Source organism: Hemibagrus wyckioides, linkage group LG16 (assembly GCF_019097595.1).
Source record: "Hemibagrus wyckioides isolate EC202008001 linkage group LG16, SWU_Hwy_1.0, whole genome shotgun sequence".
In the NCBI taxonomy this organism is placed as follows: Eukaryota; Metazoa; Chordata; class Actinopteri; order Siluriformes; family Bagridae; genus Hemibagrus; species Hemibagrus wyckioides.
The window spans coordinates 11,550,412-11,567,123 of record NC_080725.1 but is presented as its reverse complement, the minus strand read 5'-3'; the positions used below and the strand labels follow the sequence as shown (position 1 = coordinate 11,567,123).

At 39.9% G+C, this 16,712-nt stretch overlaps 2 protein-coding genes across 6 annotated transcripts in view; one reads left to right on the top strand and one right to left on the bottom strand.

Moving 5' to 3' along the window:
- The window catches only part of bmpr1bb (bone morphogenetic protein receptor, type IBb), a 67,341-nt gene extending 60,997 nt beyond the window's left edge, over positions 1–6,344 (top strand). For all 4 annotated transcript variants that reach the window (XM_058412381.1, XM_058412379.1, XM_058412380.1 and 1 more), the window contains 7 exons: positions 819–915; positions 1,436–1,574; positions 1,988–2,180; positions 2,302–2,599; positions 3,257–3,432; positions 3,640–3,770; positions 4,222–6,344. In XM_058412381.1, coding sequence (XP_058268364.1) covers positions 819–915; positions 1,436–1,574; positions 1,988–2,180; positions 2,302–2,599; positions 3,257–3,432; positions 3,640–3,770; positions 4,222–4,347 — 1,160 coding nt within the window. In that variant the 3' untranslated portion in view covers positions 4,348–6,344. The remainder of the gene's footprint in view (positions 1–818; positions 916–1,435; positions 1,575–1,987; positions 2,181–2,301; positions 2,600–3,256; positions 3,433–3,639; positions 3,771–4,221) is intronic.
- A 1,695-nt stretch (positions 6,345–8,039) lies between these two features.
- Positions 8,040–16,712, bottom strand: part of unc5cb (unc-5 netrin receptor Cb) — a 139,067-nt gene continuing 130,394 nt past the window's right edge. For both annotated transcript variants that reach the window (XM_058412370.1, XM_058412371.1), the window contains 5 exons: positions 15,597–15,830; positions 14,559–14,708; positions 14,193–14,357; positions 10,792–10,970; positions 8,040–9,441 (listed from right to left, as the gene is read on the bottom strand). In XM_058412370.1, coding sequence (XP_058268353.1) covers positions 9,282–9,441; positions 10,792–10,970; positions 14,193–14,357; positions 14,559–14,708; positions 15,597–15,830 — 888 coding nt within the window. In that variant the 3' untranslated portion in view covers positions 8,040–9,281. The remainder of the gene's footprint in view (positions 9,442–10,791; positions 10,971–14,192; positions 14,358–14,558; positions 14,709–15,596; positions 15,831–16,712) is intronic.

The window sequence follows — 16,712 nt, the reverse complement described above, 5'->3', positions numbered from 1 at the left end:
CTACACTATTGTGTTCTTACACACACACACACACACTCAGTGATTCTGAGCGTTGATGGCCTGCTCCTGCCTGATGGTTTGTGACAGGTTAAACTGTTACAAACCACACATTTTAGGCCGTGATGAGTGGAGTGCATAGTGGGAGGGGTGGCAGATGAACCAGAGTCGTTCGTCTTTGCTTGTTCTTTCACTCTGTAATGAAAAGGACAGCCAGGCTCCAGGGAGCGCTTGGGTTTCCAACCTCAGCACCAAGCAGCTATCTGTCCATCTATCACACTGTGAGACATCCCAGCTCTCACATTCTGACTGTGTGGAGGGGTGGCTGAAAGGGTGGGTGGCTGTGTGTATGAGAGAACAAGGGTGCACTATTTCTGTAATGATGACACTGGAGACATGGGGACAAATTAATCAGAAAGAAGGACAACAACATCCTTCCTGAGATGAAGCAGATGAAGCTCGTCCACCAAGCATGCAGATGACTGGTGCAAAGATGTGCATTGTGTTTGTGTATGACTGGAGTGTGTGTGTGGACGGAGTCCGCTTGCACCCCTGACAGGCAGGAGCTTGGCAGTAAGGCTAGAGTCCCAGAGAGCAGAACCTTGGGGCTTCACTGGTGTCGTCAGGTAGCAACCTGATCGCACTGCTGCAGGAAGGGGATGTGATCGATCACGACTCAGTTTCCAATCCGCACGTTCCGCACGAGCACACACACACCCACGGACAAAACTGATCTCTTGTATAAGAATAGAATAGAATAATGAAGTCGGCATGAATGCCTAGAGTGACTAAAAAGCTTTTCTTCCCCCTCTTCACTATAGACTACGTGGACAACAGCATCCACCAGATGGCTCTGTTCATCTCTGTAGCCGTGTGCAGCATTATCCTCATCTTTATCATTGTGTTCTGTTACTTCAGGTAAATTCCCATCAAAAGTAATAATAAGGAGAGGGACATTGTGTTTACAATCGTTGAATGCATCACAAAATCTTTTACTAATTTTTGTCTAGTTTTTCAATTAAGTATGGAAAAATATTTTTAGTATTTATTAAATATACATGTATTCAAATTTTGCCCACCTACTAATCCTAGCTGAATTCTAAATAAGTGCTTTACTAAAGACAGGGGCACTAAAAAAGACTGATAGAGCGTTATCTGCTACAAGTGTCTAAATAGATTGATCAATTAAGTATTTCTAGCCTATTTGTGATCCAAGTTAGAGCAGATCAAATGTGTCCATTGCATATTTAAACAAAAAATTAAAATATAGCGTGTTAAAATGTTTCTGACTATCACATGTAACATACAATGTAATCGACATTTATGAAGCAACAATCAATAAAATAGCAGACATAATCAGTTAATACTTGATAAATACTGCTAATAAAAGTAAAGTCATTTCATCCATGAAATTTCAAGGACAATGTATCTATTTCAGGTACAAGCGCCAGGAGCTGAGGCCCCGGTATACTATTGGTTTGGAGCAGGACGAGTCATACATCCCTCCAGGAGAGTCTCTGAAGGACCTGATCCAGCAGTCACAGAGTTCAGGCAGTGGCTCAGGACTTCCCCTGCTGGTGAGAAACATGAACTGCACCTGCATCTTTCTGTAGTCAGCCAGTTGGCTTGAATGTCCAGAGGTATTAAACAATATACCAATAGTAAATATATCTTCTAGGGAAATCTGAAATAGCACACTTACAATCTACACATATAGCTGATAATATCACAAAAATTTCCAGATCAAAATCTGAAAAAGCTGAATTTAGGTAGAATTTGGAATGTAGCAAGGCCAGATAAAGTCATTCTTGCAGTGCTTCACCATTATGCAATATTGGACTGTATGATTATCATACTGTGTGTTTATCATACCATTCCATTGCAACTTTGAGCACAATACAATCTGTGCCATGTTGTCTAAGATCATAGCTGCTAATTGAGTTTAATCCACCGATCAGCTGTAAGACTCTGCCTGTTTTTGGCTCTGCAGGTGCAGCGCACCATAGCTAAGCAGATCCAGATGGTGAAGCAGATCGGAAAGGGACGCTACGGGGAGGTGTGGATGGGCCGCTGGAGAGGCGAGAGGGTGGCTGTCAAGGTGTTCTTCACCACTGAGGAGGCCAGCTGGTTCAGAGAGACCGAGATTTACCAGACTGTCCTCATGAGGCATGAGAATATACTAGGTAAAGTAGTTCATCATAGCTGTGATGTTTTTAGTTAGCTTGTTTGACAGAGCTTCATATAACTATGTTGAAGATTGTTATAAGGAAATAACATATGTAATTCTGAACCACTGTTCTTCAGGCTTTATCGCAGCAGACATAAAGGGAACAGGCTCATGGACACAGCTGTACCTGATCACAGATTACCACGAGAGCGGCTCTCTCTACGACTACCTCAAATCCACCACGCTGGATATACGGGCACTGCTACGCCTAGCGTACTCGGCCGTCTCAGGGCTCTGCCACCTGCACACTGAGATCTTCGGCACACAGGGCAAGCCAGCCATCGCCCACCGTGACCTCAAGAGTAAGAACATTCTGGTGAAGAATAATGGCACATGTTGCATCGCTGACCTCGGACTAGCTGTCAAGTTCATCAGGTACACGACTTCAAGGACAATCAGTGTTAGACTCGATGGGACAGTGAGGAAACATTACTTCACCATGAGGAAATTTGAGAAAGAAAAAAAGCCTTCAAGAGCAGTGGCAGTGGAGAGCAGCTATAATTTCCATGAGTCATTTTTCAGTCATTTTCATAAGGCTTCATGTCTAAACGATCTAAATGACCTGCCATCTACTTTTTTAAACCATTTTTTTAAACAACCATAGTACAAGTATGCAAATATTAAACAACCTAAAACACATTGACATTAGCTCCATTTTTTGTAAAATGAATGAAAGATACCACAATCATTTTTATGTAAAAGGTACATCCAGTCCTTCAGCTGTATTGGTTAAGTAACAGTATGACCTTCTAAAAATACTTTAAAAAGTTGCTGAAAGCAGTTACATAATGGAAGAAGGCATCTTGTGAAACTTTTATTTCCTTTACTGCAATTTGGTATGATTTTACACAAAATATGGACATTATGCAGATTAAAATGTTCTTATTTAAACTTAATCTGTAAATGTAGGCTATATCTGCTATATTACAAAATGTGTTGTTTAACAATGAGATCATTGAATTTAATGAAATTGTGTGACTAGGCTTTTATCCTGTTACCTCAATTGAACACCTGTTTCCTCTGTTTTCACAGTGACACCAATGAGGTAGATATTCCTCCTAACACACGAGTGGGCACCAAGCGCTATATGCCCCCAGAGGTACTGGACGAAACCCTGAACTGCAACCACTTTCAGTCCTACATCATGGCTGACATGTACAGCTTTGGCCTGATCCTGTGGGAGATCGCCAGGAGATGTGTGTCAGGAGGTCAGTGTGAACACATTGCATAATACGTAATTGTATAGACTTAATATTATTATGAACTTTATCACTAATGTGATAATAATAATAATAATCTACAACATTATGTACAAATTATTAGGCAGTAGTGTCTAGGTGAACATGGCATTAGAAATCATACACTACCCATATCTGTATCTGTGTTAAATGGACATGACGGTGTGATTTGCACAGGGATTGTGGAGGAGTATCAGTTGCCTTACCATGACCAGGTACCTACAGACCCATCCTATGAAGATATGAGAGGAGTGGTGTGTATAAAGCGACAGCGGCCCTCTTTTGCCAACCGTTGGGCAAGTGATGAGGTACTTATTATACAAGCAACGTCCCTGTCGTCCCCTCTACTCCCGTCTCCTCAATTATTCTTTATTATAATTATAATTAAGTGAATTATAGCCTTATATTAAGTGTGGGGCTTGAAAGAAGCCCACAGATGAGTCGCAAACATTACAAGGAGGCTTTTATTTATTTTATTTTTATTTATCTTTTTATTTCATCATTTATATTTGTATCACTTGTTCACTTGTGCAGTCACATATGAGCTTAAAAATCAATGGATTTAATCTTACATTGATGTACGACTCATATTAATATAATAGCCATATTTTATAAATGAGGTCCTTAGATGTCTCAGCCCTAATCCAGCATACCTGCCTCTACTATACAGATGTGCATGAAATTGCAGGTGTGCAAGATTAGAGAAAATTATTAAACTAAATGAAGCAGCAAGTTTATTTGGTGTGTGTGTGTGTGTAGTGCCTCAGGCAGATGGGCAAGCTGATGAGTGAATGCTGGGCGCATAACCCAGGATCCCGCCTCACCGCCCTCAGGGTGAAGAAAACTCTGGCTAAAATGTCTGAGTCGCAGGACATTAAACTGTGAGGAACACTCAGATCGCTCCAACAGACTCAGAGAAAAGTGGTGGAGGTTGAGACAGCCGTCCCACTCCTCTCCGCTCCAAGCCGAGCGACAGGCCCCCAAAGGCCTCATTCTGCTTTCTGTGAAAGCTCCCAGCCAGCAGAGCACAGGACAGGTTGCCCCCCCTGCTGGTGCACACTAGAGAAAGCCTCCTCACACGCTGACACCCAGGACAGACGGAGCAGTGAGCGCTGCCCATCACACCCTCATCTACAGCCTTTTATTTGATGTCACACCTTTCTGCTATGGTTCTGTTGCCTTTTTTTTTTTAATTTAATGTTGATTTATCATTTTCAGTGAAAGGTAAAATATGCTTCAACGAAAAGGTTGAAAAAACTAAGTGCATAATATAATTTCCTCTATTTTTGTCCACTGATATTAGCTAAAGGGTTACAGTACTTGAAGACGTAGTGTGTATATCCTTGCATTTCATGTGACATCACACTGTATAATCGCTGCCATTTTGAGGACAGAATAGAAGACTGCATCTTTCAGTATCCAATACACTTCACTACATACAGTTCTTGATATCGACTTTCCTTCCCTATAATGACAAATTCTGGAGAACTTCCCTGTGATCCTTTACACTCAACTTCTATACTCTTGGAGGTGCTCAAAAATAGCGAGACCTTTTACAGGGTGTCTGGAAAGTCAGGGACCATTGGGAATATGTTGAGCAAATCTGTAAAAAAAAACATAATACAGAGTGTAAAGGTACGTAAAACACATGAAGCATATGTTGTAAATAATAAATATAAAATTAAGTATTTCACTCATTGGTTCCTGAATTTTCGGACACTGTGAATCAGGAAAGTTTGAACACTCTTCTGCCGGTCTGTTTTATTGGCTTTGTCAAGGTACTGCTAATCATCTTCCAAAGTGTGGTGAGTAATTTTAGCCTTCCCTCTAGTTGCAATCGCTTATTACAGCTGAGCCAGAAATTCATTCCCAAATACGTTTAGAAAAATTACAAGAGTGAAACGCAAGGAAATATTATGTTTGCAAAAAATAGTGCTGGATTTAAAAAAAAAAGAAAAAGAAAACTCTGACACTCAGCCGGTGGGAGTAACAGTGGAGTTATGAAGGTACGGACCATTTGTAGGCTAGTTCAGTGTAAATGTGCATTTTGAGGCCGTTTAATTTAATATTCATTGCTATATTACCCAGCCCTATGCTTTGATTGAGGTTAATTAAAGTAACGATGCAGACGATACCTACTGTAGGCATTCTTATTACCTTTCAGGCCATTTGTGTTTGCCCTGTACATACCTGTAACTCAAAATATGAATGTAAATAGTGATATTGAAATGTATTGTTAATTATGGATTGAATAAGTAAAATGTTTTCGTTTGTGTTTCCCTTAAGGGACTCTGTTTTGGTTTGTGCCTTATTTAACGTTCATTTATTATGTGAAGTTACTGATGGAAAGACAACACAGCACCAGTTGTGAAAGTTCAGCATTGTTTCACTCTAAAAAATGTCCAGTCAGGAGTATTACTCCCATTCCTGTAGGATCTGCTGGATCACATCGTTGTTAGTGTTCCAGTCTCCTCCAGGGTCAAAAGGAATATCAGATCTGAGGATCTTCACCTGACATCTCTTCATCACTAGATATTCCTTCCTGCCTCTTAAGAGCCTCTTTTGTCACTGTGTGATGGGCAGGAAACTGTGTGGCCTTTATGCATAGCAGAAATATTTGAACTTGGCTGATTTCAACCATGACTGATGAGGTTTTCTTCCACCTGGTACTCATTAGGTTAATGTGCACACTGTGACTGGCAAATACCTCACTGCACAAGCTGTATTATTGGCCACAGGTTCGCTGTAAAACTATACATCCGTGTGTTTCTCCTCTTCCTGCAGTATGTATGTAAATTGGAGTGATTTAACAGCTATGTATATCAGGTTAACATTCCCATTCCCCTTTAATAAAAGGCTTAAACATCCTACACACTGTGTCATTTCCTGTAAATCTTGTAAAGATGAACATGTTTCCAGATCAAAGTGCTACAAGTCACGATGATCAAAAATACTGCGTCGTATTGCTTGAAGAGAAAAAAACAACAACTCTGGGCTGCTTATTTTTTCCCCCTCAGCAGGACGGCCAATTATAATCAGAGTAAATAACCGCAGCCAGAGCTTGTGAAATGTGCCGCAAAATACGCAATAACAAGAAAGATTAAAAGCACTATTTTGGGCCAAGCAGTCAGCAAGACAAATGTCGTCCATGGATATTAAAATAACAGCACAAAGCCCGGAGCTCGGAAAATGAAAAGTGCCAATATTCACAGAATGTGAACAGTTGCTTTATCACTGAGGGGGGAACTTTTCTTTCTGGAACTAATGAAATGTTTACTTTAATAAAACACATATTTGAAAGCAGCACAGCGTTTTGAAATGAGTGTTGAATATCAAAGGGTGCTAATGGGTGCTTTGGTGTGTGTGTAAAGGGTATAGAGAATGAGAAACACTACCCCTTGTAGTGTTAACAACTGTTAGATGGTCCAGGAATCCATCTGGAGCCACTGTACATCATGTGACAGCATCAGGACACTCAGGTGTAATGTGATAGGGAAAGAAAAACCCCTTCATAACAAATCAGAGGAGGTGAGACCCGAGTTCAGTGTTGCATATAAATATAATTTATTACTTGTTTAAAAATTCTTTCTTACATTTTGTACAGAAATTTCACAGAGGAGATGCAAGCTTTTTGTTGTTGTTTTTTTTTTTTTGTTTGTTTGTTTTGTTTTTGCAAATTACATCATGAACGTGCCATAAAAGAATAAGTAACATCCTCACTATAAATATAATAATCCAGAGCTATGGGAACTATGGAATGCAACTGCTAGAGCTTTTGTATGCATGTACAATTAATTTGTTTTTTTGTTTTTTTAAAGAAAGGATGCAGAAGTTGCATAGACAGCTTTAGAAATTTGGACACCAAAAATGAAATGAGTGGAAAAATGGAGACGCTGGCAGAGGCGACTGCGAAATACACTGCGCAGAGGGAGACATGCACTCTCATCAATCCGCTCTCTAATGTACAGCAGCTCTGCCTTGGCTTAAATCACAACAACAGAGTCACCACGGAGACTCCTTAACCGCAAACTGAACGTGAAAAATCAAAAGGCATGTCTGTTCACCTCCTGGCTACGTCCGATACCACCAAGAGACAAAAGGTCAAAACCACATACTGAATAAAACTAAAAATAAAAACGGCACACAGTGAAATGAACCAGTTGAGAGGTTGCTATAGTTACCACATGTTATCGTGTTTAGTTAATGGACATGAAATAACACTGATATACAAAGGGTAAATAAAAATATAGATTTTACTAATTAAACAGATTGGTAGCAGCTGAACTGATGTGAAAAATGTCTAGATTTTTATTTATTTATTTATTTTTAAAACAGAATTTCTTACTGTTCCTGCACCTTTTAGTGTTAAATAAAACTTTTAGGGCATTTAAGGGCAAAGGTTTTTATTTTTACAAAATTGTTTTTGCTGTAATTCTTATGATACATTATTGTGCATCATATAAATGGCTTTATAATATATATGATATTTTTGTCATATCACCCTCAAATGGTATTCTGGACGTAGCCAAGGTGTACCGATTATGTTTACACTACTATTTACTGTGATAATCTGTCTCTATTATTATTATTATTATTATTATTATTATTATTATTATTATTAAATAAATTCTTTCTGATATGGTTCAGTGCATTAGTATGCGGTTTTGGACAAAAACTTTGACTAAAATATGTAACCAGTCTGGCTTTTTTCCTCTCCGTGCCCGTTTTCCTGATTTCCTTTATCAAGGTCAGATTTCTCCCAGCAGACTAAAACAGAGAACACAGGCCCAGTAAAGGTGGAGAAATGTTTATAAAACCTCTGAAAGCATGACCTTGATTTTTTTTTTTTTTTTTAAATAGCAAGCATTTGGATGCTATTTTTCTTTTTTTCATGTCTCGATTAAAGTTGCAATTAACTACAGAGCACAAATGCAACCAAACGCAATTATTCCCGAAAATAATAACCAGAGAACAATAACACTGTTAAACTTTACATGTACAATGGCCTTGAATGCTTATTTACAAGCTGCATATTTTTGAAAATTTGTAGTTGCAGAGAATGCCCACTGGGTGGCACTGTAAAAAGAAATACATACACGGCAGACAATACAGGATTTGTTTTCTTCAAAAAAAATTTAAAAAAAAAAAGGTAAAAAGGGTAAAATACATAATGGGATGCTGCGTGAGGGAAAATAGTAATAAATGAGTATAAATAAAGGCAATATTAAATATCATCATCATCATCATCATAAAGGGAACATTTTTATTAATTTTATCCATTTTAATGCAAAAGCTTTAAGGACAGACACGGGTGGATGGCACTCGAGAGGTTTCGATGCTTTTGATTTCTTTTAACTGGGGCCTTGCCTAAACACACTCACACACACTTACACAAACAAACAGTCAGTCACTGTCTATTATTGATTATCCCATATGTCAGAGAAAAAAAGTGGACAAAGTCCAATATCTGGACAGCAGAAGTCGCGCGTTTCCTAAGAAACTGATTTGACAAATAGTAAAAAAAAAAGAAAAAGAAAACAGGAACCTGAAAGAAAACGAAAACAAACTGTACCAGGAAGTGTACAGACAGGGCTTAAAGTACAATTTGTCCTGAATTTTCTCCCTTCGAATCCTCTAGCTTTTTTGTCGCCGTGGTAACAAAAGCATTAGTGAGTTGCTGCTAGACTTCCCCCTGCGTAGAGCTGTTAGGGAAAAGCCGCCATGCCCGTGTGTCCTGTTGCAGTGTTCCAGTCCTCTGCTCTCCTTCCCCCAGTTATTCACCCAACACTTCTTCAGTCATCCACTGTGGCTGACGGGCATCAGTGCTCGGTTGCCATGGGTACAATGTTCTCATGGCGACCCATCTCCTCCAGCACGGCAGCCAATCGGTTCAGGTTGCCGTCGGGGAAGTGCTGAGCTTCCCACAGATCCAAAATCACACCGGTTGGACTGGACTTAGTGGCAAAGTAGTTCAGGTACCTTCAGAGAGAGAGAGAGAGAGAGAGAGAGAGAGAGAGAGAGAGAGAGTGAGAGAGAGAGAGAGAGAGAGAGAGAGAGAGAGAGAGAGAGAGAGTGAGAGAGAGAGAGAGAGAGAGAGAGAGAGAAATTGTCCTTAAAAAGCCTTAAAGTACCCTAAATGTATCTTATCATGTAATATATAATAGAATAAAGTTTTTTTTCTTTTATAAATCACAAATTTTTTATATTAAAGCACTCATTCTGATATGCTCTTGTTTCTATAGTAACGGCTCATTCACAGGGACTTGTGCAGAGGACAATCTACATGATCTAAGGATAATGATAATGGTAATTATGAGCTATTATTTCACGTTTTAATGTTTAATCATTAATGAGGTGACGCGCCACTGAAATGTTTGCAGAGTCTCCGGTGTCAGCACTTTTTTTTTTTATTTTTTATTTTGGACAGTTTTCTGAGGGCGCTTGTAATTATTGGCATTATTGTAAAAGAGGAATAAAAAATGCTGCATCATTCTATTATTTTAAGATAATCAAATCTATTAGATTTTATTCCTTAAGCATTAATTCTCAGAGATTTATTTTCGAAAGCCAAGAGTGATTACTAGTTAAATCCTCTTGAAAAAATAGCATTTAAATTGTTGTTCTCTAATTAGCATATTGGGCTTGATTGGTCCAAAGACGTGATGAGTAATTAGTGACGTCACAAACTGAGCTCATACTGATAAATGATGCTCATTGCTAGCAATAAGTTGATTATAAATGAAAAGATGTGACGCCCACAGCTTTTAAATATGACATTCCTGAGTACTATAAACAAGCTTATTGATAAATGTCCGCATCCACTTTGACAGTATCCTGCTTTTTCCATGGAGAGGGGAGATGATCCAAAAGCAGCAAGAGCAAGAGGGAAACAGGAAGCAGATAGAGAAAAATCAAGAAAAGGAGGAGAAGGGGAGGGCCTTCCACGCCTTATGGACACACACAAAACATTCTCTCTCTCTCTTACACACACACACGCACACACACACACACACACTCACACACACCGCTGGCCTGGGCTCCTGCTGCTGTGGAAGATAAGACGTCTCCTGCTGAGATGTGAACTCAATAACTGAAAACACAGTTTGCACTTCTCACACAAGCTGTCAAACACGGAGAGAGAGAGAGAAAGAGAGAAAGAGAGGGGGAGAGAAAGAGAAAGGGAGAGGTAGAGTAAAGAGAGAGAAAGAGTAAGAAAGAAACAAAGCAGCAGTGTTGCAGGAGAACACAGGAATTTAGTCGCACTTTTTTGTTTGTGCCTTTGGCTTTTCTCGCAGCAAACACACACTGTGGACACACACTGCGGCTGACCTGTCCAGGGTGAGTTTGTGTGCCAACATCCTCCAGTCGTTGCCGCGGGTCTGGGGGGCGTCCAGGCTGCTGCACAGTTTCTGCCGGATGGAGGGAGGGATGCGGAAGGCATTGGGGCCTACCAGTGTGGTGATGTTACTCGCCGGGTCCAGCAGAGACGTATCAATACATTGTGAGTCCTGCAGGGGGCGACAGAGACACAGTGCACATCAGTAGCTGAATAGATCCATTTATACTGTGTGTGTGTGTGCGCGCACACATACAGCTGTCCTCAAATGTGTTTTAACACCACTTTAAATAAGATTCAAGATATAATATAAAACACTTCAAAATAACTTGAAAATGATCCTGAATTTTTTTTACCACATTAGCAGCCACAGGTTTTAATTAGTGAGTGTGTTTGCAGTTCTATAGACACTTTTGGTTAGATTTACATTTTTCCTAATTAAAATGTCTTCGAAGATGATATCAACAGGTAAATAACTAAAATACAACGAAATAAATAAAAATAAAAAATTATAGAAAAAGCAGCAAAATGTATGGTAATTTCTAGATAGTTTCTTCTTTATTAAAATCTTTAGCCAGCTTTTGGCTACAGATTATTCTGCAAGAAAACAACCAAATCAACAGATTTACGGGACAGGACAGGATAGTTTAGGAGCTCATCACCATTTCTAACCTGTGAATGTGTTTTGCAACTGAATATATTCAGGCCATAAATAGAAAGTTTTCACACTATACCAAATATTGATATGTGGCACAGCACGAGGTTTAAATGCCCTCTCAAAGACAGTGTGTGACCAAAGTTACAATAACAATGGCACAAGTCACAAATATGAACTCTATCTCTCAAATTCAACTGTTATTTCGAGAAAGATGAGGTTTCTGTAGCATGATGAAGCGATGTATTGTTTCGTGTTGGTTTCACTCCAGGGGTCTGCTACAGCCTGATTCGTACACAGATTTACACTCGGTTGTTCTGAGAAAGCACCTGAAAGGATCTTTCTGAAACCTTTGTGCAGGCTGTCAATCAAATCAATAGCAGTAGAGGTTTGCGACAACCTTCCTGTAACAGAGGAAGGGTTTAACGGCACTTTACCATGGTGATGCCAAGCATCCTCATCTCCATTAGTGTTAGCAAAAAGCTTTAAAACGTAGTTAGGTAAAGTTTAGGCTACATATGCTATGTGAAATCTTTAATGGGAAAGACCGACAGAGGCGAGCTTGTTATAATGCTCATTTCTCGGTCGGAAAAAATGAAAAAAAGAAGCATGGACCGACCTAATTAAACTAGTGAGACTATTGCGAATCTTTGAAATAATATGATTATCACGGGTCTAAAAACGCTTAGACACCTCAAAGTACACCTTTCACCAACCATTAATTGCAATTATAGTGCGGCTGCTGAATTCTCTATTCTAACTGGTCAGAAGGTGTTGATTAATTCTCTAGGAACTGCAGCAGTCCGTGCTGCAAGGGAAATTTCTATTTATGCGCTCATTATAATACAGAGTGAGCACTTTGTGGTTTCTCAGTAACATAATAAACTGGGTTTAAGAGGGGGCTGCTGAGAAACTGTTTTTAGCAGATATAATTGAAAACTTGTTTAGTGGACGTTTTATAACTTAAAATGTAACTATAAATGGATCAACATCATATATTAATACTTTTTTGTTTTTTTTTAAAAAAAGGTAATTGCTGGCAAAAGAAGAGGAAAAAAAACTTCAGGATGTGCAGTTATTCTAAAGCAATCAGCTTCAGGATGTTAAGAGTAACTCAGCTTTGCATCAGACTGCATCACACCACACTATACCTTCACAATCTGTTCTTGTAATTCGTTTTTTCCCCCCAAACATTATGCCTGAACACGCCATAAGAAAGAGTTCCGCTAGGCTAACTTACAGGGAAAAAAAAGTCCATCTCCAACTAACTGACAAGTAAAACACAACTTTTAATCTATTAGACAGCTGATAGGAACAGAGGCTTGTATTTTCAGATATATTTACTGAGCAGAAATCTTGTGTACTTTGGCATAACTCATTCGCGGTAGAGATTATGTTATGAATTAATCATTTATCCCGGAAGATTCGATTGTTTGTTAAGTCATCGTTGCAGCATGGCATGTTGAATATTGAGGCAGAGCAGCTGTTTTTGGCAGCAGCAGCCTGCAGGAGGTCCTGTGGGAACAGGCAGTGAAAGTCAACACCACTTGAAAATGTGCAATCTCCCAGCTCTCAGGACTTAATGACAATTAGCCGAGTGCCCAGTCACTCATGGAGGTCCTCCCGGGAGCAGGGAAAGAGAGAGAGGGAGGGAGGGAGGGAGAGAGGGAGAAATCAGATGGCCTGCCATCATGGGAGACACGGCGACGGCGAGAGCAATCAAACAGTGTGTAATTCGCTTCAGAGTGATGTGCAGGAAGCCGTCTGCACCTTCATCACTCCACTCTGTTGCGCACAGATGTCAGCTGCAGGGACAGGAGGCTGATTAGCCTTCATCTCACAAAGAGCTTCTCTGAGTTTAGCTGAAAGAATCGACGTGGTGCAAACACGATGCTGAGGCTACTAAAACACCCGCTCTAATTGTGCATCCAAAGTCATCTGTCGCACAAACATCTCACGTCTGTGAGACTCAAAAGACTGTCAAAATCCCGGCATCCTGCTGCGCGTGTGAGCTGAACATCAACTCCTTTTTTAAAATCCTAATCTCTGTTGTGACTGTGCTGTTTGTCACTGCAACATGGTGAGGGATCCAGAGTTTCACATGTTTTTTTTTTAGCAGAAGTGGGTGTGGTCTTATTTATTGATTTGTTTGTTTGTTTATTTAAACAAACAGGCAAACAAATATCTGTGAACAAGGCCCAAAGGCAGAATTGCCAGTATTTTGGCACAAAGATGTACGTAGGATTTTCTATAAATATAATATTATTTTTAAATAACTGACCAACTTCCCATTACTTTCATTTTTTATTATGTCTAGGAGCTTATTTAGTGTACTGATGTTTTATTCCCGAAGAAGTGTGGAGATATGTGTTACATATTTGAATGCTAATGATCTTCCTTTTAAGGTTTCTTCCTTGTATCAAATTTTACCCTGCTCACCATTATTGCCTCTAGCTTGATCTTTGTTTTTTTCGAAATATCTTTAAAGCTGTGTGGCTTGCTGTGGATAATCCCACATGGACATGCTAAAGATCTGCACGTCTTGAAAACTAGATTATTTTTCTCTTTAGTACTGTTTGACTTTATACTGTAGTGTACGGTTGCTTCCGGGGTTGCTCTCAAGGGTCTCGGAGGTTCTTAAAGCTTAAAATCTACATCTAGATGCTTTGTGTTGATTTGTGTCTGTTTTTTAAATGATCTTGTAGAAATAAAGCTGAGCTGAACAGCTGTGTCACTGACCTCCAACAGTGTGGTGTTGAGCTGGAAGATCTGGCCCTCGCCCTCCACCTGGCGCACACAGAGTTTACAGGCCAGCTCCACCGTCGCAGCACTGAAGCGCTCCAGAGTAAAGGTGCAGTGCAGGTTCCTCTGAGAACCACTCCACACCTGCTGAAACGCCAACTCCTGCAGAGAAGGTCAGGGAGCACTATATATATATATATGTTGTATTTCATTCTGTTTTATATTACACTTCTCTGTATAAATGAAATCTCTCGGGTAGCAGCAGTAACTCACACTCACGGATTTCAGTTTGCTTACAAGACCATGTGTGGAAAGCTAGAATAACTTCTCCACATTTGAGATTATTTTTTAAAATTTCCTGACCTGGTACTTGGCTAGCAGTTTGCTCTTCCACTGCGTGTGTGGGACGTCATGCAGCGACAAACGCAGGTTGTGGGTGCTGTCCTTAAAGTTCAGGGTCTTTGGTTCGTCCAGGAGCTTCCCACCCATCTGCTTCTCCATCTGCAGCACCTCCTACAGGTCACACGCACGCACGCACACACACACACACACACACACACACACACAGAGTTAGCTCTTAATTACAGGTAGCATATTTCAGACACACTGCCATTGTTTCTGTAGCTCTTTGTGATTCTTTTAAAACCTACACCGTATTCCTTTATTTTTAGACTGGTCTAGAGTCGAGCGAGACAGGACAGAAGAGTGATAAAAGGCGTGAATGAAATTTTTCTGAGCTCAGAGTTTTCTGTGTGTGAGAACAGTTGGCTGATGGACTTTCTATTCAAATGAATGCGTCTCTCTGCAGCATGGAAGCGAGCCTGAGCCTCCTACCACTCATCTGTGCTCTCCCACACACACAGCTCTCTCACGCACACACACACACCAGTAAAAAGCAAACACAACACAACATATGCATATCTGTTACATAATTTGTACACATGCACACCATCACCCACACACACAACACACCCTCCACTACATACACCCACACACACAAATTAGCACATGCAGCAAACAACTACATTAACTGTACAGATGTATACACACACACACAAACAAACACACACACACACACACACACAAATTAGCATATACAACAGCAAACAACTGAAATAACTGTACATATGTACACACACACACACACACAAATACTACATTAAAAGACACAGGGATAAAGTTAAATTTTTGTTGAAGGTGATTATAATAATAATAATAATAATAATAGATTTATCAACCTCTAACCATAATTACACACCACTCCTAACATTCCTGGTTTATGATGATTAATGATAATAACATATTGTGTATTGGTTATTTTGCTGCTTTACAGGTGCATGAGTGTGTTGTGCAGCTGTGTCTGTGGAAGCAGGACACTTTACTCAGGAGGGTGAGACTCACTTTAAGGGCGTCCTGCGTGTCGTCCAGGCAATACACACGGATGTTGTACTCGAGGGCGGTGCAGGTGACAGGGCCAAACACGGCCAGCTTCAGTCTCTTGGTGGTGGCTGCGCTCACTGACTGACCCACTAAGCAGTACGTTCCCAGTGTCTCGGTCAGGATGTGACACGCCTCTTCATCCATCTGAATGTAGCAGGGTGTAGTGAAGTTCTCCTCCCCCACCACCACCACATCCTGCAAACACACAGGAAGTCAGTGTGAGGTAGCTAATCTAAGCATAACGTTAACTGATTGTTTGTTAGGGAAATAAATTGTGTCACATTAAACAAAACGACATTTGGGTTTTGTGTTAACCAGCATATGGTGGAAGATGGGAAAGAATTAAACACCTTTTCATTTTATTATGCTTTTGCTTTTTCTGAAACCAAAATAGGATCATTTTATTTTTTTCATACAATTCTTGAAACAAAGCTAAATATTCAGGAATCACAATCATACACTAGAATGCTGTTTACATAAAAGATAGGATAAAAACGAGATCAGCGTATGCAGAAATACATTTTGGGTGATTCAAATATTCTGAAATTGCAGTGCAGCCTTTCCCTTATTTTATCCTCTTGCTATTTTTAGCAGTACTTCAGGCGCAAATGGCAATCCAGCCTCTTCTTGCTACTAGCCAGCCAGTAATTGCTGGCAAAGTTCCGAGTCATCAACAATATTCATTACTTTTAGTCATAAATTGAACCTAAAATGATGCTAAACAAACATGTGTAAAAGAAATACATGAAATTACTTTTTTTAAGGAGTTATCGTTTTAAAACAAAAGCATCTTGTTTACGTTAGGATGAAGTACACCGAATTAGGATTTACTTTTGGAGAGCTGAAGCTTCACGTGGTCAGACAGCACTGATTTGTAAAGCAGCTGTAGAGTTCATACCCCACACAGTTAACCCCTATAATAACGCTTCTCTCAACGTCTCGCTCCTGCTTTCATTACAACCATCTCAGGCGTCGGATCTCGAGCTGAGCCACTTCTCTCTATTAGTTATAATTTGGGTGCTTCTGCAGGCTTCTCGCTGTCATTAATTTCATCCCATTATGAGCAAGAGAGAGAGA